This window comes from Naumovozyma castellii, chromosome 2 (genome assembly GCF_000237345.1).
Source record: "Naumovozyma castellii chromosome 2, complete genome".
In the NCBI taxonomy this organism is placed as follows: domain Eukaryota; kingdom Fungi; phylum Ascomycota; class Saccharomycetes; order Saccharomycetales; family Saccharomycetaceae; genus Naumovozyma; species Naumovozyma castellii.
The window spans coordinates 257787-283991 of NC_016492.1; the positions used below are offsets into that span (position 1 = coordinate 257787).

Genomic DNA, 26205 nt, shown 5'->3' on the forward strand with positions numbered 1-26205 from the left:
TAAGGAGGAGGTTCAGGAAATCGAACAAAATGAACACACCAACCGGGTTAAATCTGAACTTGATGATTCCACAAATGCAACTTCAATTGAGCCAACTTCTGAGGATTTGGAAAATAAATCTCAATCTAAAAATACTGATATCGAACTCTCGAAGAATAGATCTGGGAATGCTGAGCAGGTAGGTACCAGTCACATTGAAATCGAAGAAGCACCTGAAGATGAAAAAGAAATTAATGTTAGTATACAGGCAACATCGTCCGATAATGAAGATGCTAAACACACAGTCATTGATGATATTAATGGACTAGAAGCTGTAGACATACCTTCTGAAGCTACTCCTCATAATAAAGAAGAGCTGGAAGCAATGACGCAAGACGTCAAGGAGGAGGTGTTAGAAACGATCGCTCATGATCTCACAACGAATGAAGTCAAAGTTGACGATGACGAAGAGACTGAAGGGAACCTAAGTCACAGTAGTTTGAATATTAGTTCTACACGCCTAGGTCGTGACAGTCCTTTCGAATTTGGTAAACGTAGTTTGACTGAAGATGCAGATGTTTGGGATCACAATGCCTGGGATAACGTTGAATGGGGTGAAGAACAAATTGAGCAAGCACAGGAAAGAATTAAGGAACAAATGAAGAATCCAGTATCTGAATTTGATCAAAAACTTTTGAAAGAAAATCCTTCCCGTTATTGGGATATATTTTATAAGAATAATAAGGAAAATTTCTTTAAGAATAGGAAGTGGTTACAAATCGAATTCCCAATCTTGTATGCTTCAACGAGAAAGGATCATGGTCCAGTTACTATATTCGAAATAGGTTGCGGTGCAGGAAACACATTCTTTCCTATATTAGATGATAACGAAAATGAAGATCTTAGAATCATAGCTGCCGATTTTGCTCCAAAGGCGGTCGAGTTGGTAAAAAATTCCGAGAATTTCAATCCAAAGTATGGACATGCAACAGTTTGGGATTTAGCCAACCCCGAACATGCCCTTCCGGATGGAGTGGAGCCCCACTCAGTGGATATTGCAGTGATGATTTTTGTCTTTAGTGCGCTTACTCCAAGTCAATGGGAAGATGCAATGGAAAATCTTCAATTACTCCTTAAACCTGGTGGTAAGATTTTACTGCGTGACTATGGTCACTTAGATCTTGCTCAGGTTAGGTTTAAGAAGAACAGAATATTGGATGAAAATTTTTATAAAAGAGGTGACGGTACGCTAGTGTACTTCTTTAGCGAGGAAAAGCTAAGGGAAATTTTTACAAAGAAGTATTTTGTTGAGAATAAAATTGGTACTGATAGAAGACTTTTAGTAAACAGAAAAAGGCAGCTAAAAATGTACCGTTGTTGGATTCAAGCTGTGTTCGACGTACCAGCATAGATGCATAATATCTTTGAATTCTTTCAAATAACGAACTTGGAGCTTTTCGCTATTAATATTGCATCCCTAACTTGCACTAAGTTTAGGAACATGACGCCTAGCATTATATTGGCATATTATAATTAGAATTACTCTTTGATGTATTATATAAAATATTTTTAGTTACTGACATTTTGAAATTTCAGGGCACGTGAAATTACTGAATCACCACAATTTATGTCAAAACAAATCCTGAAAATTGATACAGCTGAAGATTTTAAGATGCCCATAATATAAATGGAGGTGTCCAGTAACTTTGAAGGCAATTCTAGTACGAAATACGTTTTCTATAACATATCTAGATGCGATTGACCATACCTTTGAAAATGTCGACAAAAACATATCGTGATGCAATTAATTCACTAAATTCCCTACAATCAAACTACGCCAATATTATGGCGATTAGGGAATCAGGTGATCGTAAGAATATGATGAATATATGGGAAATGAAGGAATGGTCAAGGAGGATAGGATATAATGTTTCTGAATTTAACAAATTGAATATTATTCATATTACAGGTACTAAAGGTAAGGGTTCTACAGCCGCATTCACTTCTTCTATTTTAAATCAATATAAGGAAAAACTACCCAAAGTTGGACTTTACACATCTCCTCATTTAAAGTCGGTAAGGGAACGGATTAGAATCAATGGTGCACCAATCTCAGAAGATAAATTTACAAAGTATTTTTTCGAAGTTTGGGATAGATTAGAAAATTCATCTTCTCCATTAGATAAATTCCCACATATGGTAGATGGAAGTAAACCTGGTTATTTTAAATATCTAACTTTATTATCATTCCACACGTTTATGCAAGAAGGTTGTAAAGCATGCGTGTATGAGGTTGGTGTTGGTGGGGAATTTGATAGTACAAATATCATCGAAAAACCAGTTACTTGTGGTGTGACCTTACTAGGTATTGACCATACCTTTATGCTAGGTAATACAATCGAAGAAATTGCATGGAATAAAGGGGGGATTTTTAAAAAGGATTCCCCAGCATATACTGTGACGAACCAAATTCCTGTTGGGTTGAAAGTTCTACAGGAAAGAGCAGTAGAACGTCAGACCACGCTTCGAGAAGTTCCTCTCTTAGATTCAGTTGTCAATACCACTCTGGGTATTGCAGGCAACTTCCAAAAGAATAATGCGTCGTTAGCAGTTGTATTGGCATCCGAACTCCTTGCCCAACTCAAAATCATTGATTCAAGGATTAATGTTGATAGCCCTCTTCCTAATAAATTTATCGAAGGACTAGAGAAAACATGCTGGGAAGGACGTTGCCAAACTTTAAAGAGTGGAAGAAATACCTGGTACATAGATGGTGCACATACTGAGGATAGCATTATTGCCTCATCAGGCTGGTTCAGGGATGTTGCAAGTAGTAGCAATAAGAAAAAAGTCTTAATTTTTAATCAACAAAGTCGAGATGCGAATGCCCTTATCAACTATTTGTATGAGACTATTAATCCTCAGATTAAATTCGACGAAGTGATATTTACGACAAATGTTACTTGGAAGTCTGGATCTTACAGTCTGGATCTTGTTTCTATGAATACATCCAAAGATGAAGTCGAAAAATTGAAAGTTCAACAAGAATTGGCCAAAGAGTGGTCTAGGCTCGATGAAAACGCTGCTAAAATACGTGTAACAGCAACCATTGAAGAAGCACTGGAGATAATTGAACAAAAACAAGACTTAGAACTTGACATATTTGTTACGGGGTCATTACATCTTGTTGGAGGAGTCTTAGTTGTCCTTGAGAAAAACGTTTCTTAAGAACGATTGTACTAATATCCAAATTAATAAGTATTTATTTATAGAGATTACTTATTAAAAACATAACTACGAAGAACCAAAGAACCTGTAATATCTTAATCTATTTATATTTCAAGACATGGTCGTTCTGAAATATCATTTCCGTACCATAAAGTCCAACTTTGGAAATATTTTTTATGTAGATCTGTACTTGAATTTTCATAAGCCACCATTGCTCTTACAGCACTGTAGATGTCATAGTAACCAATACTGAGGCAAACCTTTTTTGAAATAACTGGTGTTATTTCTACAATTCCTCCATAACAACCAAAATCTTTTCTGATTTCTTGAATGTCGACATATTCCAAAATTGGTACTTTGGTGCAAGTTGTTTTTCCTGAATGTCTCTTTAAGATAATATATCTGCAAATGCAACCTGTTTTTGCTAATTTACTTTTTGCTGAATTTGTCTGTGAAGATACACTTCCTTCAACACTACTCCATTTTGGTTGTAGATGAAACCCGTTCACCTTAAACAAATTCGTTTTCCCAAACTTCATAAAATCCTGAGCATTATTGCTGCTCAGAAAATTTAACGTCATGGTATATGTTGCTTGTCTTGAATTTTCATTTCTATAATAGCAAAACTTCTCCAAAGGGCCTCCACTTATTTGGTTGAGTATACTATACATACCTGTATATGTGGGGATGTTTTCAATTGTAACCGATCGGCGATCGTAGAATATTTCCCAATTTCGATAAGATGAAATAGAAGATACCATTTCAATGTCCCCATCATTATCTTCAGTATACATCTTTTCTGGTCCTCCACTGATATTTTTATATTCTGATAACTCACCTTTTACCTCTAATTTATCCACTTTGGTAATTGGATAAACCGAAGAAATATATATTTCTTCATGATTTATCTCTTCTCTTTCTGTTGGTGGAAGACCGCTAATACAGTTAAAGTAGCTTTTCTTGGAAGGACTAAATTTTGCAATGCTATCATAGGGATTATTCGTCAAATCCCTCCCCCGTTGTTTTGAGGATGGTATCAAATAGCTTCTAGCAAATCTTCGAAATCCAAACAGTTCAGCAGTTTTAGATTTTTCTGAAGGAATTAAAAACAGACTTTTTAAGGAAACAGCTTTTCCCTTTGGAGGATTTGTGATTGGTTTTCTGTTAATTTTCTCGACTCGTTGGGGAATCTTTACACTTGGTTTCTTCGTTGGATGATTCTCCATAGTAAATGTGGTTATAATATTAAACTTGATTTGTTATTAAAATAATTTCTTTAGGGGGTCTTACTCTAGTCCCACCTTTGAATTTCGTGTGCTTGAACTAATGAGAAGTAACACTAAAAACGTGTTCTTTGGTCCCGAATCCCAACAATTATAGAAATGAAATGTTTGTGACGCGCGGCGCAGAGAAAAGTAACATCTTGCATAAATAAGTGGCATGTTGTTGATAAAAATGCATCTTCTTTAGAAATTTAAATATAATTTACATAAAGTGTAGTTATTCTGTTTGTACTTCGCACATGTCACCTCTACGTGAAGTTTCTACTTTCATTAACTCACGTAAGGCCATAGTTGCATATGCTGACGTACCCAACTGGAATTTAAGAACCACTGCCGTTTTGTCGCCACCCTTGTCAGGCATATATCTATCAAGTTTATCTTTAAAATATTTTTGACCATTTGCCTTACCAATTTTGCTATTCAAAATTTCCAAATCGGTGTTTACCAATTGTTGTGTAGGGGTGTTATAGTGGATAACCTTGTATTCTAACTCCTTTGGTTTTTGAATGATATTTCTATAGGAACCAGCCATAGAGAATTCACGAACCTTTCTTCTCATATCGAAAGGATCCATGTCATCTTTGCTCATGATATCCACATATAATTGACGTAGTTCTTCATTTGTTGGATATAAAATATCAAATCCCGGTGTAGGTAAAACAACATCATCAATGGTATATTTGCCTGAATCAATATCTTCTTGAGTAAGTGGTTTAGCACGAATAAATTCGTCTTCGCGTAAATCTTCACGTAATTCATCATCCGAATCAGTGTCAGCCGAAGGTACTTGCTCATTTGGGTTGTTGTCAATGACAAGGTCACCCACAACCAAACTTAATCCATGTAATTCAATTCTTTTACTGGTAATTGCATTCCAAACAAAACTTTGGTAGGCATGAACATACATTGTTCTTAAATTTCTTGGAATTTGCATGATGGCAGAGTAATAGGCAAATGAGGAGTAATTACCATCATCTTCCTTCTTTTGATTGGATAATGAATGTAAAATAGAATTTTCAGCAATAGATTGCCTAGGCATTTTCTTCAAAGCAAGAGCTGCATCCTTAGTTTGAGCCCAAATTTGCCTTGCTTCTTTTGAAATCGGTAAGACATTCTCTTGGTCAGACAAGATTAACTCTACAGCTTTCTCCCAATTGCTTAACAGAAGCTGTTTACCAATTTCGTGAGTGGAAATACTAAATGTACCAAATCTTTGCATACCAAAATAGTTGATAAACCCATTGTCGGTTAAAGATTTACAGCCTTGGTCTAAGATTTCTGGTAGAGATAACGTGGAAGACTTATTAACTTTAACATCTCTTATAACTATAACAAATTCGTTACCTTGTAGATCACCAAGGCTTAAGTTTCCGTCTTCAAATTTATAGTCACCAATAGTCATACCTCTTAAGGTTCTATTCAACGCATTCAAACGATCGATACTGATTTTGGAGATACATAATCTTTGGCAAGTAACAGCTCTGCGATCTTTATTACCTGCAAATCTAATAAGTTTGCTTGGGATTCTCAATAATCTAGTAATGATGTTAACGGTTTCCATAGTATCCTTATTTTCTTTGTATAAGGTGAAGTGAATGAATTCTTTATTTGGACCATACCCCCAGTTTTCCACACCATTGGCGTCCTTATTTTGGTCAACGAAGGCTTGTTTACTAACTCTAGAATTGTTATTACTTCTGGCAATCTTGAATGTATTTTCAGCACTAGTAACAGATTCCAATTCGTTATTGAAAGCGGCACGTAATAATTGATGAATCTTTGTTCTGACAGATTTTTCATCGAAAGATTTTGACGTTTCCATAGTCTTGGCATTACGATAAACGTCTTCAATCTTGACTACATCATCTTCGCCAAATATTTCCACCAGTTCCAATCTCAATTTTTCATCCACTTTAAAATCTTGTCTCTTGCTAGCTTCTTCCTCACGATTTGCTCTGACTTCGTCCCTAGAAAGTTGAGGCTTCTTAGGCATCTTGAACCCCTTATCGGTCAAATGCACAACTTTTCCCTCTTTATCAATCTCATTAACTAAGAAATCGGTGTATCTTTGTTTAATTTGACCTGCAAATCCAGGAATTTGAGAGGATAAGAATAGAGTGATCCCGACATCAGGTTCACGAACACCATTATCACTATAACTGGATTCAACTTTAGCCTTTTTAGTGGCAGTAGTATCCACTGTAGATTCTTCAATAGTTCTCTTTGGGGGCTGTGTGAAATTAGACATGTGTGTGATTACTTAGGCGAACTGTAGTTCTCTGTCTATTGTATGTAACGTACACAGTCGAGAAGTTTTTCTTTTTGTTATGGGCATCGCGAAATTTTTCACTTTCGCTACCCTGTTCCTGACATTGATATAAACATGAAATGTGAATGAATAGTCAAAGCGGCTGGTGGAAAGACTCAGATAACGAGTAAACTGAGTAAGATCAGAAGCCTTTGATAAGTTTAGCTCTAGATATTCGGTGATCATGGAGCCAGTTGAAGTCAGTGAACCCGGCATTTCGCGGAAGTTAGAGAATGTGGAGGAGATAATGATTAAGTGCCAGTGTTGGGTGCAGAAGGATGATGAAGAGCGATTAGCAGAGATTTTATCCATCAATACAAGACGTTCACCACCTAAATTTTATGTGCATTATGTGAATTTTAATAAACGTTTGGATGAATGGATTGATACTGATCGAATAAACTTGGATAAGGATGTTATATTTCCTAAACCTGTAGATCCAGATGAGGACAAGCTGCAACAAAAGAATAAGAAGAAAAAGAAGACACCCTCCGCGGATTTACCATCCACTAATGTAGAAAGTGGAAGGGGAAAGTCTGAAACTCCTGAGAATACAGATGTTATGGATCTTGACAATTTAAATGTGCAAGGTTTAAAGAATGAGGATATCTCACAGGAAGATGAGATCAAGAAATTGAGGACGTCTGGGTCCATGACTCAAAACCCACATGAAGTGGCCCGTGTGAGGAATTTAAACAAGGTTATTATGGGGAAGCATGTGATTGAGCCTTGGTATTTCTCTCCATATCCTATTGAATTGACGGATAAGGACGTTGTTTATATTGATGATTTTACATTACAATATTTCGGTTCTAAGAAACAATACGAACGTTATCGTGAGAAATGTACTCTTCGACATCCACCGGGAAATGAAATATATCGAGATGATTATGTATCGTTTTTTGAGATCGATGGGAGGAAACAGCGAACGTGGTGCAGAAATTTATGTTTGTTATCCAAGTTATTTCTGGATCATAAGACATTATATTACGACGTGGATCCATTTTTATTTTATTGTATGACTAGACGGGATGAGTTGGGACACCACCTTGTCGGGTACTTTTCCAAGGAGAAGGAATCTGCTGATGGGTATAACGTTGCCTGTATCTTGACGTTACCACAATATCAAAGAATGGGGTATGGTCGTCTTCTCATTGAATTCTCGTACGAATTATCCAAGAAGGAGAATAAAGTGGGGTCACCTGAGAAGCCATTATCTGATTTAGGTTTGTTGTCATATAGAGCATATTGGGCAGATGTATTGATCAGTTTGTTGGCGGAACATGGACAAGAAGTTACCATTGAAGAGATTAGTTCCATAACATCGATGACTACGACAGATATTTTACATACAGCGAAGACTTTGAATATCTTAAGGTATTATAAGGCACAACATATCTTATATCTGAATGAAGACATTTGCAATCGGTATGATCAGTTACAGAAGAAGAAACGTAGGAGGATTGATCCCAGTAAGCTTGTTTGGAAACCTCCAGTGTTTACGGCGTCACAATTACGTTTTGCATGGTGAATATAATGTTATATATATATATGAAATAAATAAACAAATAAATAAATAAAGATGTAAAACTACCCTACGATTTTCAATTCTTGATGAGCATATCCATATTTGTCCCTATTCTCATTGTATATTTTTTTTAATTCCTCGACATAAAGATGGTGATAGTAATCCACAATTTCTTCAGATGGATTTGCGATTTTTTCCTTAACCAATATAGGTTTCCCAATGACAACAGTGATGGGAAATCTAAAGGGTAATAAACCGAAATCATAATTGAACAACCCCCTTGCGTAAAAGATTGGGATAGTGAAGCCACAATTTTCTTTGACCCAAAATTGTACTCTTCTAAGCATAGAATCTTCTTTAGTCCTCATTATGTTGTAACAATCTGTTTCACCGAACCCAAATACGGGGACCAATCCGACGTTCCCAGTCTTTAATGCCAATTTAACGAATCCCTTCCTCTTATTAAGGATCAGTTCAGTGGACCCGACAGCACTCAATAAAGACTCTCTAGCTCCGCCCACCACGATACATATGGATTGATTCTTTTCTAAAGTTTTCAATGAATTTTTCCTTGATACAGCTGTGATACCGAACGCTAATAGGTAATCTCTATAGAATGGTATATGGAACTGAGTGACCAAAGTCATCAGGGAAACGGGGATTCCCGGGAACAATTGAGACCAGTTTCTGCCCTCTGTACCGAATATACCGAATGCACCAAGGGCACCAATTCCATGGGGATGATACCCAAATATGTAGCGGGGTCCCGTGGGTTCCAATTCCGTTTGTTGGTTGCGTCTCCGCATTATGTTTATGGAGTAGTGAGTGGGCCATAGTCTTAGTTTCCAGCCATTTGGTGGGATGTTGCCGTTTGTTGTTTGTTTCCTTGGAGTGAAAGTAGGTTGTATATCAGTTGTTTTCACTAATGTTATGGGGAAATAGTCGCAATAGTACTTCCATATGGTCAATGATCTGAACCAAACGGAATATCTGGTAACGACGCCTCCATTAGCTGGGGCCTTGTCTATAAAGAAATAGATCATGTAAGGTATGACGATGGGCCAGAACAAGGGTGTTGAAAGAACGTATAATGTGAATACAGAAAAGAGAACGAATGATGATAGATGCCATGCTACGGATGCAGTTTGTAATCTTCTCTTTAAGGGTGTTGTAGGGGAGCAACATGAATCCAGTATTGGTTTCTTGTTCCTTTTTTGAGAGTTTGTCCTAGCATTGCTATTGGACGTGGATGGTTGTATAATGTGGTCCTCAGCATCAGCGGCGGCAGCATCAATGGCATCGAGAACGACGGAACGTCTCTTGCGTATGTTGTTGCTCTTCTGTTGGGACAATGTGGAGGGGTCCCTTTCGCTCATGGTTGTATCTTGCTTGATATAGGGTTAATTGAGTAGAGTTGGTTGCGGGAGACCTCTCACTCGATGGTAATGTAGTGTGGAGCAGCTGGGATGTATAATTGCACTCGCTGTTGGTTGTCAGATCATGGGGTGTCTGTGTCTGTGTGTGCTGCCAATGGGGTACCATCAAATTTTATGCTCCGCGAGGCAGCCAACAAAGATCAGGTGTTGTGTTGTGTGATGGGTAGTCATCAGTCCAGCACATCTGAGAGGACAAAGGTGTGCTTGTGCTCTTCAATGCTCTACTGCCACTATACGATGGATAGGTGGACGGATAGGTATATTGAATAGACATTCCACTACATGGCCAGTTACCATCTCGTACAGTGCAATAACGTACGGGAAACGAACGGGAAACGAGGCGGAACACTTTCTGTTACGTGGTCGTTTAACCTCGAAACGAGCGGTCCTGCGGCGTTTTCTGTGGGTGTCACGTCGGACCCTCGTGCAGATCATATACGTCACGTCCATCGACAGATATATAAATATACACACGTAATATGTGTGTTATATTGTCTGGTAAACCCTCCCATGCACCTCAGTCAACCACTGGAAACTACACAATGACAAAACAGCTTGGAACCACACCCGCCACGAGAACGGCAAGAATCGTGTCTAGCACATTGCTTGTCCTAGGTCTCATCACCTTTCTGGTGTTCACATGGAACGACTACTCTGAACAAAATATAGCAAATGACCCAAACCCCACCAGAAGTCTGCTGTCGGAGGATCTTCTCATGCTCGCAAACACCTTCGACGAAATTAAAAGCAGAACGTCTATCGTGTCACACCAGGAAAGGCCCACTACCACTCTGCAAGCACTCCCTTCTCACGCAGCTGCATTCAACGTACAACAACACTTTACCCAAATAATCCACACCTCTCCAGTGGTCCTCTTTATGAAATCTTCCCAGGATGACTCCCGCCTCATGAGAGACCTCCTCCAAAAGGAATACGAAATATCACCAGAGATAGCGGTAGTCGATCTTGACAAGCACACCCATGGGGCCGCATTACAGGACTATATCCGTCTGAATAAATTAGACAACAGGGGAACAGCCTACGTGAAACTCCCTTACCTTTTCATCAATGAACAATTTGTCCATGTGGACGTCAAGAACGTTAAGAGCTTACATAAAGACGGTGCGTTATTAAAGACATTTAAGGATGCTGCGGGAGAAAACGTCTTTTGGCATAAGACGGGGGTCCCCTCTAATTCATAAACTTATAACGTTATATACATTTTGATAGATACTTATAGATTTTTCACTTTACTTTCATGACAGATAAATATTTCTTTATTCCGCTCGGTTCAATTTTGAGCTTGAAAAAACGTAACATGCATGTTAAATGTTAATGCATCGATGGCGTGGGATTAACAAAAACCAAGGAAGATCGGTACGTGAATGAACACTATTTAATATGGGAAGAAAGAGAACAATTCAGAATATTGTCGATCTGACAAGTCCCGTAAAAGACGGTCAAGATCCTATTAAGAAGAAAGAGAACTCTCCACGAAAGCTGAACGAGAATCTTGAAACTGATAACGTTGCAATGATTACGATTAGAGTGAAAACACAACAAATGATTATACCTGATGACGCTGATAATAATAGAGAACTATTGTTGGTGACAACTGAGGATGTGCAGGAAGAGAAAGAGAAAGAGAGCTCTCCCCCAGGAAAACAACGAAAACGTACTCTTAATGATGATAATGAATACGGACCTTATTCAACTGACGTTGTTAATGAAGAGGTCAAAATTTCACTTGAGACGGCTGCTATTGAAGAGGAAGCAGAAACAGAAATTTTGCTTCCTCTTCGTAAATGGCAAGTTGAAATATCTCTTCTAAATGGGAAAAAGAAGGAAATAAACGCATCCATTTTTTCCTCATGTACATATCATCTCCATCCAACTTTTGAAATTCCCATAAGAACAATTGAAACCCCACCGTTTTTATTAGAAGAACAGGGGTGGGGTGAGTTTCAATTTGAAATTGTTTGTAACTTGATTGATAATGCTGGAAATTTTAAAATTATTCATGATCTTTCCTTTGAAGACGATGCATACATAGTGGAGTATTCCGCGTATATTCCCTATGATAATCCAAAAATACGAGATTTTTTAATTGAGAATTCTATTATTGAAGACGATATTGATCATGACCATGAGAAACTCACATTGAAAAAACCAAACCCAAGTGAACTTGCCTGGACAAACAAAATACCACTTTTAAATGAAGAAATAGTGCAAAATATAACCAATTTAATTTTAGAAAATTCAGCTGTGCAGAAACAAGTTAATAGGTATCCAAGGAAGGAGACATTCGTCATGACTTTATCTCAATTACCGGATGATATATTATCCACAATTCAAGAGTACGTTCTCACTGGGAAACTTGAACCAGAAGAAACCCCGGATTCACAACCAGAGTAACGATATGTATTATATATAGACCTTACCTCGCATAACAACAGTCCAGTTTAAAGAAAATAGTGTTATAAATGATTACAAGTAATTACATATAATTTGGAGACCAAATTCTCATTGTCGAATCCCACGAACCTGTACAAACACCTAACCCATCGGGACTTGTCCTTACGCTTGAAACTCTATTAGAATGACCTTCCAATTTACCCACAATTTCAGCCTTTAATACATCCCATATAATACAACCTAAATCGGTATAACATGCAAACATCAATCTTCCAGAATTACTGAAATCCAAAGAAACTACACCTTGATTATCTAGATAACTGGAACTTATTGCCGTTGAAATTGGCGATTGTGGTGAGCCTCTCGAATATTCCATATTTGAGCTCATATATGTAGGGTCTCTTATTTCTTTCTGTATTCCTTGTTGCAAGGAATAACTTGCAATCGCACAATCGGATCTTAAATCAAACATATTTATGACACCATCATCTCCACCAGTAACAATGGAATTCCCATCCTTAAAGAATTGAATTGCATTGACATCAGTATCGCTGGCAAAGAATTTTTGTACTGCAGCCGATGTCCTCGTATCCCAAATATACGTATAACCATCAGAACCGCAACTAGCAAATATATTAGCTCCTGTATTTTCATCTGCTGATGGTGGCGGTAAAGCCAACGCTAATACGTCACCAAGATGGTCTGCATATTCCCTTACTCTCTTGGCCTTTGGAATATCCCATAAGGCACATGTCATATCACCACTACTTGTTATTATATGACTATTATCCAAAAATTCGATATCTGATATGTAACATGTATGTCCTTTGAATATAGATACAACATTTTGCTGTACACGATTCTCTTTGGAGACACGATATATGGTACAATTATTATTTAAACCGGCACTTGCAGCTAAATTTCCAGACGGGGAAAGAGCACAAGATAAGACCCATTGTGAATCCAGTGGTATCGCATTCCTCTTTAATCCAGATGCCGTGTCCCAGATTAACATGAACCCATCTTGACTCGCGCTTAAAATAGATTTAGAGTCACGACTCCATCTAAAATCGGAGATCTTATTATTATGTCCCTTTAATGTTAATGTAGATTGTAAATTAATCTTATTTTTTGCCAGAGAGGGAACCTGTGGTGACATTTCAAATAAATTTGCATCTTGAATCTTCGATTTCACCTTATCAATTTGCACATAGAGATGTTTCGATTCTTGTCTTGCAAAAGTTATCTTCTGTTGTATTCCCTCTTCAATAGCAGCCTGCTCTGATGTTGATAACGTTTGCGGTTGAATATGTTGTTGATTCTGGTAAATCATGGGTTGAAGCTCGTATGTACTCATCTTGGAGCTCTTGTACTAATGTAGTGGATGTTTGAATGTTATTCAAGTGCAAGATGTGAACCTTTCCTTTGAAGATAGGAAGACTAGTCGTGATGAATACCAAGAATAATCGGAATCTGGGATTCAGCAACATTTTGAGAACCAAATCCCTGCGCAGCATCCTAAAACAACAATGGCAGTTTACAGCGGTTAGCTAGTATCAACATGAGACATTTGTCTCTCGGAGGAAAACTTTTCACGCCTTTACTAAGTGAACGCTGTAGATGAAACCTCAAATGGCGTGTACATTTGCATCTGTACACACTTCTCAGAAACCGCCGCAGTGCTTTCCCAAAGGCATGTAAATTTCTACATCAACTTTTTTGATTATGCGGCCTTTTGAGTTTCCTACAGAATCATCAGCACCAATCTGATCTGAAGGCAGCTCAGACTCTATCCTGGTTGAGGAAACTGCACCTTCACTTTAAAGTGAAAAGATTGCTAATGCTCCAGTACTAGTGCGTACCAGTAAGCAAACAAGTAGTATCCAAGTTCGTGACCGTTATCGACGTAACCAAAAGACCATGTGACCCTAGCAATCTACAGACCACTGTAGTCTCTGAAAAGCCCTTGTTGCATACGTCTGTAATGCCGACTTAACTGCGTAGCTTAGAGTGATATTCTTATTCCCAACGACAAAAGTCCTCTCTTTTGTGCGTAGGTTCTCATCTCCAAACGAAACCGATTGTTGCTAGAATGAATTCAGATAGTAACTGTTAATTGCCCGTACGTACGTCCGATTATGACTTGTATTTGTTCCCTCTTGAATCATTGTATCTATCTACCAAAAAGTAACTCTTTACCAAATTTTGGCTGAGTCGTCTCGGACGACTGCATCGCGCAAATGCAAAATACGTAAATATGTGAATAACATCCGTAATAATCCATATTTGATCAGCTCAACAGCTATTGTTTGGATTCAAGATTCCCGTAAATCGGAATAAAAAGAACACTACAGGTAGTGTCATATCGAACAGGGACCTTATACTTTTGCATAAAGTGATTAATTAACAGCCGGCTAAAGTGGTTCATTGCATCATTCAAAGAGAGATGTCCGTAAATCCTACCCTAAGTTCAAGAATACCTCAAGCCACAACAAAACTGCTCCTGGTAAGACAAACCATGCCAAGATCCCACATACGACTTAATATACAGCAACATGCCTTGCGATCGTCTCATTTCATGTTTCCAATGACGGCGTCGATATCGCATCCAAGACTACACTTGCCTCCCTTTAACAATATACATTTTATTACTACGAGGCGCCATATATCGCTATTCCCAAAGATAATCACAAAAGTAGTGAAACTGCCTGTGTATGTGGGTGGCGGATTGGCCGCTATGGGCAGTTATGTAGCCTACAAGATTGAAGAGGCAAATACGTTCACCATCGATAAACTGAATCAGGCAAAGGATTTTTCAAATTCGATGAAAGAGAAATTCAATAGAATGTTTGGCTCATCGGAATCAGCAGGTAATAATAGTAATAATAATAATGGAAACCCTGATGGAACTGTCCCGACTGCGACATTATTAGCATCTTTAGTGGACGAAGAAGATTCTACCACAGGTGATGAAGAGGATGACGAAGATGATGATGACCAATTAAATGCAGTGGATACCACTCATGATGAGATGTTGAATTTAACTAAACAGATGATTGAAATTAGATCCATTTTAAGTAAAGTGGACTCCACATCAGCAAATTTGACATTACCTTCCATTGTGGTAATTGGGTCACAATCTTCTGGTAAATCTTCTGTGTTGGAATCAATTGTTGGGAAAGAATTTTTACCAAAGGGGTCTAATATGGTTACTAGAAGGCCTATTGAATTGACCTTGGTAAATACTCCTGGTGTAAACGAAACTACTGCTGATTTCCCCAGTTTGAGGACATACAACTTAAAGGATTTTAAAGAAGTGAAAAGGATCTTAATGGAATTAAATATGGCCGTACCAACAACGGAGGCAGTATCTGAAGAGCCCATTCAACTAACCATAAAGTCGTCCAGTATACCAGATTTATCTCTGGTGGATTTACCAGGTTATATTCAGGTGGAAGCTGCAGATCAACCAACGGAGCTTAAAACAAAGATTCGTCAATTATGTGATAAATATCTAAATGAACCAAATATCATTTTGGCAATTTCAGCAGCTGATGTAGATCTGGCCAATAGTTCGGCATTAAGAGCTGCCAAAATGGCTGATCCACAAGGGTTAAGAACTATTGGTGTCATTACTAAGTTAGATCTGATAAGTCCAGAAGCTGCAAGAAATATCCTAAATAATAGAAAATATCCATTGAAGATGGGGTACGTGGGTGTAATAACGAAATCAAACAATAGCACACTAGGTCTTTCCGGGACTTCGTCATTAGGTTCAGGCGTGTCACACTTATTTGGTAAAAAGAATCAAGAGGATGGTAACAAATCTATAGCTAGTAAGGGTCTATCACAACAGCAACTACAAACCAAGCAATTTGAAAGATCTTACTTCCATGAGAATAGGAAAGTTTTTGCCAATTGTCAAGTTAGTACCAAACGTTTGAGGGAGAAATTGATCAAGATTTTAGAAATTTCCATGTCGAATGCATTAGAACCTACGTCTACAATCATTCAACAAGAGCTGGATGATACATCATATTTATTTAAAGTGGAATTTAACGATCGTCAATTGACGCCCAAGTCATATCTACTTAATAACATTGATGTCTTAAAGTTATCTATAAAGGAGTTTCAAGAGAAGTTTAATAGAAACGAACTAAAATCAATATTGAAGGCAGATTTGGACCAAAAAGTTTTAGATTTCTTGGCAACAAGGTATTGGAAGGATGAAAATTTCCTAGAAATCTCCAATGACTATATGAAAAATGATGACGAAATCCTTTATTGGCATAAGAAATTGGAATTAGCCTCTTCTAGCCTAACGAAGATTGGTATTGGTAGATTATCAACCATGCTGGTTACCAATTCAATCTTAAAAGAATTAAGCAACATATTAGACTGTACACAATTGAGGAACCATGATTTGATTAAAGAATTGGTAACAAACACCGCTGTTAACGTTTTGAATACCAAATATTATTCTACGGCAGACCAAGTAGAAAATTGTATTAAGCCATTCAAGTATGAAATTGACTTAGAAGATAGAGATTGGAATATTGCCAGAGATCATTCAATTAATCTAATGAAGGAAGAGTTGCGTCAATGTAACGCGAGATACGATGTTATAAAGAATGCTATTGGCAATAAGAAGTTGCAAGATGTTATGAAGTACTTAGAACGTGATTCTTCGAGAACAGAGACATTAGGTATGTCCAAATTGCTGTTGGAAAGAGCCTCTGAGGCACTATTTCTGGACAAAAGATCAAAGTTACTAAACTTCAGACTTAAGATGTTGAGAACGCAATGCCAATCTAAAAACAAAAAGGATACATGTCCAGAAATTTTCTTAGACGCTGTCAGTGAAAAGCTAGCCTCTACAGCAGTATTGTTTCTAAATGTTGAGTTGCTAAGTGACTTTTTTTATAATTTCCCTATTGAACTTGACAAAAGATTGAATGTACTAACCAGTGAACAGGTAGAAATGTTTGCTAAAGAGGATCCAAAGATTTCAAGACATATCGAATTACAAAAGAGGAAAGAATTACTAGAATTAGCCTTGGAAAAGATAGATTCCATCTTAGTCTTCAAAAGAAGTTATAAGAATGTTTCGAAAAAGACATAAAAACATTTAGAGTAGCATCAGATTATTAAATTGTAAATAGTATATCTAAACTACGAAATTTTTATACCCAAAAAAAAGTTATTATTTTCTTTTCTATTCCTTTATATTATACAAGTTGTAAGGTAAATGTAATGAATGCAAATAGTGCTAGGATAAATTCTGCACCACCCATATCCTTTGAAGTGAGAAGCGTAATGATGTCAACAGTAGCTAAAAGTAACGTTCTAATATCGTTCTTTTACTTTTTCTTTCCCAAGAGTTCGTTATCATAGATCTCCTAATCTCTCTTTTCCAAAGGATTATATCTCAAGAACTTTTCGATCAAATCGACATGTGTTAAAATCATTCTTCTGCAACAGTATCTCTTCAATCCTAGTCTAGAAAGAGCGGTACCTTCATCTAGTTCATCTTCTTGTAACATATTCAAATAACTTTCCCATTTGTCACCAACAACCTTACCACAGGAGAAACATCTAACTGGAACGATCATTTTGCTAGTATTCTGATTTGACGCGTATCTGAACTCTTCAAGTTGACTGTCTTTCGAACCTGTTTAACACTAAAGTTCATCTCTAAAAGGTGATTTTTGTTATTAGAAAAATTTTATGCCATCTATAATTTTTCAAAACAAAAGCATTTCGCACGGAAACTCGCGTCAGTAAATCAATTAAGGGATGAATGCAACACTTAAGCAACATATAACTTGTCTGTATACCTCCAAACAAGCATCAAACAACAAGAATAACCCGAGCAATTATGGTGGAGAGCATTATTAAGTCCTTTCTGGATACCGATCTTTATAAGATCACTATGCAAGCCGCAGTGCTGAAACACTTCCCGGACGTCAAAGTTACTTACAAGTATACTAATAGATCCACACAGTTCACGTTCAATAGAAAATGTATCGATTGGTTGGTCGAGCAATTCAAACTGTTGGCCAACATTAGATTTGCTGAGGATGAAATCCAGTATTTGAAAAAGACGGTCCCCTACTTACCAAAGCAATTCATTGACTATATTAGTCAAGAGGGGTATAGACTACACCCGAAGGAAGAACTTGATTTCCAATATGAGTTGGTGGAGGGAACTGAAGATCAGTACAATTTAAAGCTTTTTATTAGGGGTTATTGGAGAGATACAATTATGTATGAGATTCCATTGTTGGCTTTGATTTCAGAAGCCTATTTCAAATTTGTTGATACTGATTGGGATTATGAAGGACAAAAAGATTTGGCTTATGAGAAAGCCATGAGACTTTTTCACGAGGGGATTGTTTTTTGCGAATTTGGCTCTAGACGTAGAAGATCTTTGGAAGGACAGGACCTCGTAATGCAAGGTCTTGTGAGTGCAGCTAATTCAAAATCAGAATATAAGAAATTACTACAAGGAACTTCAAACGTGTTTTTTGCCAAGAAATATGGAATTCCACCAATTGGTACTGTAGCTCATGAATGGTTTATGGGTATTGCAGCCATAACCAATGATTATGTCAATGCTAATAAGCTTGGAATGGATAACTGGATTGATACCTTTGGTAAGGAACATGCCGGCCTTGCATTAACTGATACTTTTGGAACCGAAGCTTTTTTGAGAGTTTTAAAACCTCCATACTCAGATTACTATGTGGGTGTGAGACAGGATTCAGGTGATCCAATGGAAGTCACTAAGACAGTGTCACATTATTATCATGATGTTTTGAAACTACCAAGATTTAGTAAATTCATTTGCTATTCAGATTCACTGAATGTAGAAAAGGCAATAAAATACAATGCTGCAGCAAAAGAGTATGGTTTGAAGGCAACTTTTGGAATTGGAACCAACCTGACAAATGACTATCATCTCCATTCCAATCCAGAACTTAAGAGTGAGCCGTTGAATATTGTTATAAAATTGTTAACAGTGGATGGTAATCCGGCAATTAAGATCTCAGATAATATGGGGAAGAATATGGGGGATGCCGCCACTGTTGCAAGGGTGAAGAGGGAGCTTGGTTATGTTGAACATAAATGGGAAGGGGGCGATGAAGCACACAGGTGGCGTTAGAGTAGTATTGGGTTTTTTTAATCGTATTTTAGAGAATAGAGCTCAATTAATTTAATTTAGGACTTAGACTTTTTGTATTTTTAACAGGATTGGTAAGCGGATAAACTTAGTGCACTTTTACACCCTCACATACGACCTTTATTGTTATTTTTTATATGTTATATTGGAGTGAATATTTAAATTAAGATATATAACTTATTAGACAGTATCAAATTTTCCTGTAAAATAAATTCATGATTTAGTTTGAAAATGAAAAATAAAAAAAAAATTATAAACAAATTTAAATAACTCAGACAGTTAGTTCAAAAAGGTAGTACTCTGTTAAACACCAGTAAAATTGAAATTAGCTTTGCGATCTTTTAGGTTGTTGTTTTATGTTCAATAACGTCTGGTATTAACTGTGGTGTTGAAACCGGGTAACATAATTGAGAATATTTTTTTTTCTTAGATAAAATTTATAGATTTGAATGAGATGAGGTTAATTACTCATGGATCAAAACTTAGTTATCCACTTGAAAGTTCCAACCGAACAAGCTTGTTATCATGAGTGCAATTGGTAAGAAAAAGAAGTCCTCATCTCATAAGCATTCCCATGTTAAGGATGAAACATTCGAGGAGTTACTGAAACCTGTGTATAAAGGTAAAAAATTGACAGATGAAATTAACACCGCTGAAGATAAATGGAATCTACTACCTGCTTTCTTAAAAGTCAAGGGTTTAGTTAAACAACATTTGGATTCATTTAATTATTTTGTTGATGTGGATTTGAAGAAAATCATAAAGGCCAATCAAGTCATTCTGAGTGATGTTGATCCTGAATTTTATTTGAAATACGTGGATATTAGAGTCGGGAAGAGATCTACATCTTCTGCAAAAGATTATTTAACACCTCCACATGAATGTAGACTAAGAGATATGACATATTCCGCACCAATATATGTTGATATTGAGTATACAAGAGGTAGAAATATTATTATGCACAAAGATGTAGAGTTGGGTAGAATGCCAATCATGTTGAGATCGAATAAATGTACTCTATATGGTATTGATGAAAAGGAGATGGCAAAGTTAAATGAATGTCCCTTGGATCCTGGTGGTTATTTTATTGTTAATGGTACTGAAAAAGTTATTCTTGTTCAAGAGCAGCTGTCCAAAAATCGTATCATTGTTGAAGCTGATGAGAAAAAAGGTATTGTTCAAGCTTCTGTTACTTCCTCTACTCATGAAAGAAGATCAAAAACTTATGTTATTACTAAGAACGATAAAATTTACCTAAAACATAATTCCATTACGGAAGAAATTCCAATCGTTATTGTTTTAAAGGCATGTGGGGTTGTTTCTGATCTAGAGATTATGCAACTGGTTTGTGGTAATGATAGCAGTTACCAAGACATTTTTGCTGTTAATCTGGAAGAAGCTTCCAGATTGAACATATACACTCAACAACAAGCTTTAGAATTCATTGGGACAAAGGTAAAAACCATGAGAAGACAGAAATTATCAGTTCTTCAAGAAGGTATTGAAGCAATTGCCACCACTGTTGTTGCCCATTTGACTGTAGAAGCTTTAGACTTTAGAGAAAAAGCACTTTATATGGCAATGATGACTCGTAGAGTAGTGATGGCCATCCAAAACCCTAAAATGGTCGATGATAGAGATTATGTTGGTAATAAACGTTTAGAATTAGCTGGTCAATTGATTTCCTTACTGTTTGAAGATTTGTTTAAAAAGTTTAACAGTGATTTTAAAGCAACAATTGATAAAGTTTTGAAAAAACCCAACAGAGCTATGGAATATGATGCCTTATTATCAATTAATGTTCATTCAAACAATATTACAAGCGGGTTAAATAGGGCCATCTCAACAGGTAATTGGTCGCTGAAAAGATTTAAGATGGAAAGGGCTGGTGTTACTCATGTCTTGTCGAGACTATCCTATATTTCTGCATTAGGTATGATGACAAGAATTTCTTCTCAATTTGAAAAATCTAGAAAAGTTTCTGGCCCTAGAGCATTGCAACCTTCACAATTTGGTATGTTATGTACAGCAGATACCCCAGAAGGTGAAGCTTGTGGTTTAGTGAAGAATTTAGCGCTGATGACCCATATTACTACAGATGATGAGGAAGAACCAATTAAGAGACTATGTTACATATTAGGTGTGGAAGATGTAAGTTTGATAGACAGTGCGTCGCTACACTTGAATTTTGGTGTTTACTTGAATGGTACCTTAATTGGTACAACAAGATTCCCTATTAAATTTGTCTCACAATTTAGACATTTAAGAAGAACAGGTAAGATTTCCGAATTTATTTCAATTTATGCCAATTCTCACCAAAAGGCTGTCCACATCGCAACTGATGGTGGAAGAATTTGTAGACCTCTAATTATTGTCACAAAGGGCAAATCTCATGTCACGGCTGACCATCTACGCAGATTACTGAATGGTGAACTCGTTTTTGATGATTTTTTAAAGTTGGGATTGGTTGAGTACTTGGATGTCAATGAAGAAAATGATTCCTTCATTGCCTTATATGAAAAGGACATTGAAAGTGCCAGCACCCATCTAGAAATTGAACCTTTCACAATATTGGGTGCTGTGGCAGGTTTGATCCCATATCCGCACCATAACCAATCACCACGTAATACATACCAATGTGCAATGGGTAAACAAGCTATTGGTGCGATTGCCTACAACCAATTTAAGAGGATCGACACTTTGTTATACCTAATGATATATCCACAACAACCTATGGTTAAGACTAAAACGATTGAGTTGATTGACTATGATAAACTACCAGCTGGACAAAATGCAACTGTTGCTGTTATGTCTTATTCTGGTTACGATATCGAAGATGCCTTAGTCTTAAATAAAGCTTCAATAGATAGAGGTTTTGGACGTTGTGAAACCCGTAGGAAGACAACAACCGTGCTGAAGAGATACCCAAATCATACACAGGACATCATCGGTGGTATGCGTGTTGACGAAAATGGTGAACCAATATGGCAACATAAAGCACTTGGTGCAGATGGTCTTGGTGAAGTCGGTATGAAGGTTGAAAGTGGTCAAATCTATATTAACAAATCCGTCCCAACTAATCAATCTAATGACATGACTACACAAGCTCAACAAGCCCAGTATCGAGAAACACCTGTTATTTACAGAGCTCCAGAGCCATCACACATTGACCAGGTTATGATGTCAGTCTCCGATAATGATCAAGCTTTGATCAAAGTGCTACTAAGACAAAATAGAAGACCAGAGCTAGGTGATAAGTTTTCCTCAAGACATGGTCAAAAAGGTGTTTGCGGTATTATTGTTAAACAAGAAGATATGCCATTTAATGACCAGGGTATTGTTCCAGACATTATCATGAACCCTCATGGTTTCCCATCTCGTATGACTGTCGGTAAAATGATTGAGTTGATTTCTGGTAAAGCTGGTGTTCTAAATGGGTCTTTAGAATACGGTACATGTTTTGGTGGGTCTAAATTAGAAGACATGTCCAAGATCTTAGTTGATCAAGGATTCAACTATTCTGGTAAGGACATGCTTTATTCTGGTATTACTGGGGAATGTCTACAAGCATATATTTTCTTTGGGCCAATTTATTATCAAAAGTTGAAGCATATGGTTTTAGATAAAATGCATGCAAGAGCAAGAGGTCCAAGGGCTGTATTAACTCGTCAACCAACAGAAGGTAGATCGAGAGATGGTGGTTTAAGATTGGGTGAGATGGAAAGAGATTGTGTTATTGCATATGGTGCATCTCAATTATTATTAGAAAGATTAATGATAAGTTCTGACGCATTCGAAGTGGATGTTTGTGACAAATGTGGTTTGATGGGTTACAGTGGGTGGTGTACTACGTGTAAGAGTGCTGAGAATATCATCAAAATGACCATCCCTTATGCTGCCAAGCTGTTATTCCAAGAATTGCTATCCATGAATATTGCTCCAAGATTAAGGATGGAGGATATTTTTGCAAAGCGATAATATTATTTCCTTTATTTTCAGCGAATCATATTCTCGGTTCCTCATTTGTATATTATTTATTACTCATATACTTCACATCAAATCATTCATTTAGGTAGACTTCAAAATAAATAAACTATAGTGTCGCCAACCTTTTCAAATAGATTGCTTTATATACCTATATCAAGATTCTAACCAGTCTTAGCAAACATAATCTCAAATCCTGGTAGAGGAAATCGATCTTTTAATGAAAGAGAATTTAACCTTCTATAATCAGCACACAATCTGTATATTTTTTTCCTAGTTGACACTATTGGAGATGAATATGGGAATTTTAATGGTTGATTAAAATCGTTATCCAATAACTCTTGTACAATCGTTTCCATTTTTGGAGATAACCACATGCCATGATGCTTTAAATCCTAATTAAGCATTATGAGCGTAATCTCTAATGATATGGATTCTCTTATAAATCTCGACCTTACATATTGTCAATCATCTTTACTGTGATAATAAATTTAAAATAGTTTACAAAATTAGTATATGTATACGTTCAACAATGATAATTGATACCTACTCAGAATCGGACATATCAACGTCTTCCATATTGTCTGATTCTTCGGCTTCTCTTGCGGCTTGCTCCTCCTTTTCTCTATCTTCTTCTTCCAAACTTTCTCTCAACATCTTTGCCTTTTCTTCCTTAATCTCCCTTTGAATTACAACGTATGCACCTAATGGAGTTTTTTCCCAAGCAACATCGTTCAAAAATCTGTTGACCTCAGCATTATTACTTGGACTAAATTCCACATCTGACCTTTTTTCTTGGATGTATGTATTGTTTTGGTTCAACTTTTCTACAATATTAGTCAACTGTTTATTAAATTTCACATTCTTGGACGTTTTGACATAACGACGTAAAGATATGATTACTGGTGTAACCAGTTCAGGGAAGGCTACACTCTTACAATATAGAGCAAAGTACTCACTTAATAAATCAACAAATTGTTCAGATAAACCCTCTTGGTAAACTCTAGTCCCTAAATATGCTTGCGTACATTTGATGTTATGGTCAAAATCAAAAGCCTCCAAATTTTCTCTTTTCTTAGAAGTAGTTTTTGTAAATGCAGTTGAAGTCAAGATCTCTGAAAGAAGTGGGAAGATTGGGATAAAAACTGACGTGTTTTGAGATAATCTAATTAGAGATCTTATCAAATAGAATCTTAATGGAAAAAATTGTGGGGTTGGAATCAATCTAGTCACACCAAGCGTAACTTGCACTAAAGGATAAATTAGCTGTCTTAATGGTGATTCATGGCCCTGCTCCTTCTCTGGATTACAAGAGAATGATAAGACACGAGACCAGAAATCCAAAGAATGACAGAATTGCCAATTATAAACAATCTTATAAGCCTCCGCTGGGTTTGTTTTGCCTGTTTTCTTTGTTGTTGCGTTCATTGTATTTCTCAAATGGATTGCCAATTGTCTAATATATTCAAATCCGACTTGATAACCCAAAACTTGGTCAATACCAAATAATTCGGCGGCAGAATTCTTCTGGAAATTAATCAAAGGCATGTTACGCACGTTTGTTTTACGACAGCTCTTGATAAAAGTGGAATATGTTGTCTTTAAAACTAATTCCAACATAGACTTCTTAAATTCCTTGGAAGAATTATGTAAAAAGGCAAAAGTTGCAATTTGAATTTGGATATCTCTAGCAGTTGCCCAAACCTCCACAACAATCTTAATCAATTCTTTCAAAATTCTTCTGTATGATAATATGTATGGTAGCAATTGGTCCACGGAATGAAGGACTAAAGCAGCTGTTTCAGTATTATTGATATCTCCTAAAAGAACCAATAGAGAGGCGGAATGAGATTTTACAATTGATGAAATTTTGGAAACATTTGTACCGGTTGCTAGGGTTCTTGAGCCCTTAGAATTTTTGTATGGTGCCATTTTCTGAATAACCTGAGGAAGATCTTTCAAAACGACAAACATTAGTTCGTGGAAGGCCTTCTCATCTGTGACAGTGTATTTGTAATCTTCCACATTTTCGTCTTTGTTTAAATTTACAGCCACTTTGAATGCATTAACCACATTTCTCAATAGTTTTAAGTTTGGAGTTTCGCGTAAGTCTTTCTTCCATTTTTTTACCAATTTCAAAGTCAAATCAATCTTTGCTATTTCAGGTTCAGCTTCGTTTATTTCTAATTTTTCAACATCATCATCATCATCTTCGTCCGCTTCATCCAATGGGTTGGTTCCTTTGAAGTCCAACAAATCTTTATCATTTTCTTGCAAATATTTGTAAAATTCAGGATCATTCTTTGATAAGTCTGCCATTTGGGTGGCCATATCTTCTTCTTCAGAGGAAGAATTATCGTCATCATTTTCCTTATCTTTCTTAGCTTTCTTCAATTTCTTGTTTTCCTTAGGAATTTCAATTCCTTTATCGAAGAATTCCTCGACAGACATGTCCTTAAACACCTCTTCCTTAGCAGACTTCTTCAACTTTTGGTCTTCCTTAGTTAATGCTGCAGCTCTTTTCTCTTCATCGGTCTTATTACCACGACGGCCTTGAATTCTCTTTTTATGAGCTTTGTTCTCTTTCCTTTGATCCAAGGTACGTTTCAAATGTTTCGATTGAAACTTCTTGGTGGCTTTAGAAACTTTACCCATCGTTACTTCTCTGATATTAACTATCTACTAGAGTAGTATCAAATATTGTATTTCTATATATCTAGCCATTAATCTCACAAATTTCCAAATTTTTCACCTCATCGCAAATTTCAATATCTCGAAAATTTTTTCAGAGTCGTTCACAACGATTTAATCTCTAATATGTAAATAGAGGATGATCTAATGAACCGTTAAAATGGGATGAT

General features: G+C 36.7%; 13 protein-coding genes across 13 annotated transcripts; 7 read left to right on the top strand and 6 right to left on the bottom strand.

The window, feature by feature from the left end:
• Nucleotides 1-1731: 1731 nt before the first annotated feature.
• MET7 (tetrahydrofolate synthase) lies at nucleotides 1732-3207 on the top strand (the record flags this gene model as incomplete). The annotated part of the gene is made up of 1 exon (XM_003674569.1): nucleotides 1732-3207. The coding sequence occupies one exon, from the start codon at nucleotides 1732-1734 to the stop codon at nucleotides 3205-3207; it is 1476 nt and encodes a 491-aa protein (XP_003674617.1).
• A 104-nt stretch (nucleotides 3208-3311) lies between these two features.
• SSP2 (Ssp2p) lies at nucleotides 3312-4433 on the bottom strand (the record flags this gene model as incomplete). Its single annotated transcript, XM_003674570.1, has 1 exon — nucleotides 3312-4433. One exon carries the CDS (start codon nucleotides 4431-4433, stop codon nucleotides 3312-3314), a length of 1122 nt encoding a protein of 373 aa, XP_003674618.1.
• A 274-nt stretch (nucleotides 4434-4707) lies between these two features.
• Nucleotides 4708-6738, bottom strand: PUS7 (pseudouridine synthase PUS7; the record flags this gene model as incomplete). The annotated part of the gene is made up of 1 exon (XM_003674571.1): nucleotides 4708-6738. The coding sequence occupies one exon, from the start codon at nucleotides 6736-6738 to the stop codon at nucleotides 4708-4710; it is 2031 nt and encodes a 676-aa protein (XP_003674619.1).
• A 244-nt stretch (nucleotides 6739-6982) lies between these two features.
• Nucleotides 6983-8329, top strand: ESA1 (NuA4 histone acetyltransferase complex catalytic subunit ESA1; the record flags this gene model as incomplete). The annotated part of the gene is made up of 1 exon (XM_003674572.1): nucleotides 6983-8329. The coding sequence occupies one exon, from the start codon at nucleotides 6983-6985 to the stop codon at nucleotides 8327-8329; it is 1347 nt and encodes a 448-aa protein (XP_003674620.1).
• Nucleotides 8330-8388: 59 nt separating this feature from the next.
• Nucleotides 8389-9702, bottom strand: DGA1 (diacylglycerol O-acyltransferase; the record flags this gene model as incomplete). The annotated part of the gene is made up of 1 exon (XM_003674573.1): nucleotides 8389-9702. One exon carries the CDS (start codon nucleotides 9700-9702, stop codon nucleotides 8389-8391), a length of 1314 nt encoding a protein of 437 aa, XP_003674621.1.
• A 539-nt stretch (nucleotides 9703-10241) lies between these two features.
• On the top strand, nucleotides 10242-10964 carry NCAS0B01640 (uncharacterized protein; the record flags this gene model as incomplete). The annotated part of the gene is made up of 1 exon (XM_003674574.1): nucleotides 10242-10964. One exon carries the CDS (start codon nucleotides 10242-10244, stop codon nucleotides 10962-10964), a length of 723 nt encoding a protein of 240 aa, XP_003674622.1.
• Nucleotides 10965-11163: 199 nt separating this feature from the next.
• Nucleotides 11164-12177, top strand: SAS5 (Sas5p; the record flags this gene model as incomplete). The annotated part of the gene is made up of 1 exon (XM_003674575.1): nucleotides 11164-12177. The coding sequence occupies one exon, from the start codon at nucleotides 11164-11166 to the stop codon at nucleotides 12175-12177; it is 1014 nt and encodes a 337-aa protein (XP_003674623.1).
• An 82-nt stretch (nucleotides 12178-12259) lies between these two features.
• STE4 (G protein subunit beta) lies at nucleotides 12260-13534 on the bottom strand (the record flags this gene model as incomplete). The annotated part of the gene is made up of 1 exon (XM_003674576.1): nucleotides 12260-13534. The coding sequence occupies one exon, from the start codon at nucleotides 13532-13534 to the stop codon at nucleotides 12260-12262; it is 1275 nt and encodes a 424-aa protein (XP_003674624.1).
• A 1089-nt stretch (nucleotides 13535-14623) lies between these two features.
• MGM1 (dynamin-related GTPase MGM1) lies at nucleotides 14624-17299 on the top strand (the record flags this gene model as incomplete). The annotated part of the gene is made up of 1 exon (XM_003674577.1): nucleotides 14624-17299. One exon carries the CDS (start codon nucleotides 14624-14626, stop codon nucleotides 17297-17299), a length of 2676 nt encoding a protein of 891 aa, XP_003674625.1.
• Nucleotides 17300-17576: 277 nt separating this feature from the next.
• Nucleotides 17577-17789, bottom strand: RPB10 (DNA-directed RNA polymerase core subunit RPB10; the record flags this gene model as incomplete). The annotated part of the gene is made up of 1 exon (XM_003674578.1): nucleotides 17577-17789. The coding sequence occupies one exon, from the start codon at nucleotides 17787-17789 to the stop codon at nucleotides 17577-17579; it is 213 nt and encodes a 70-aa protein (XP_003674626.1).
• Nucleotides 17790-18055: 266 nt separating this feature from the next.
• Nucleotides 18056-19342, top strand: NPT1 (nicotinate phosphoribosyltransferase; the record flags this gene model as incomplete). Its single annotated transcript, XM_003674579.1, has 1 exon — nucleotides 18056-19342. One exon carries the CDS (start codon nucleotides 18056-18058, stop codon nucleotides 19340-19342), a length of 1287 nt encoding a protein of 428 aa, XP_003674627.1.
• A 543-nt stretch (nucleotides 19343-19885) lies between these two features.
• On the top strand, nucleotides 19886-23338 carry RET1 (DNA-directed RNA polymerase III core subunit RET1; the record flags this gene model as incomplete). Its single annotated transcript, XM_003674580.1, has 1 exon — nucleotides 19886-23338. One exon carries the CDS (start codon nucleotides 19886-19888, stop codon nucleotides 23336-23338), a length of 3453 nt encoding a protein of 1150 aa, XP_003674628.1.
• Nucleotides 23339-23890: 552 nt separating this feature from the next.
• Nucleotides 23891-25999, bottom strand: NOC2 (mRNA-binding ribosome synthesis protein NOC2; the record flags this gene model as incomplete). Its single annotated transcript, XM_003674581.1, has 1 exon — nucleotides 23891-25999. One exon carries the CDS (start codon nucleotides 25997-25999, stop codon nucleotides 23891-23893), a length of 2109 nt encoding a protein of 702 aa, XP_003674629.1.
• Between the last annotated feature and the right edge of the window lie 206 nt (nucleotides 26000-26205).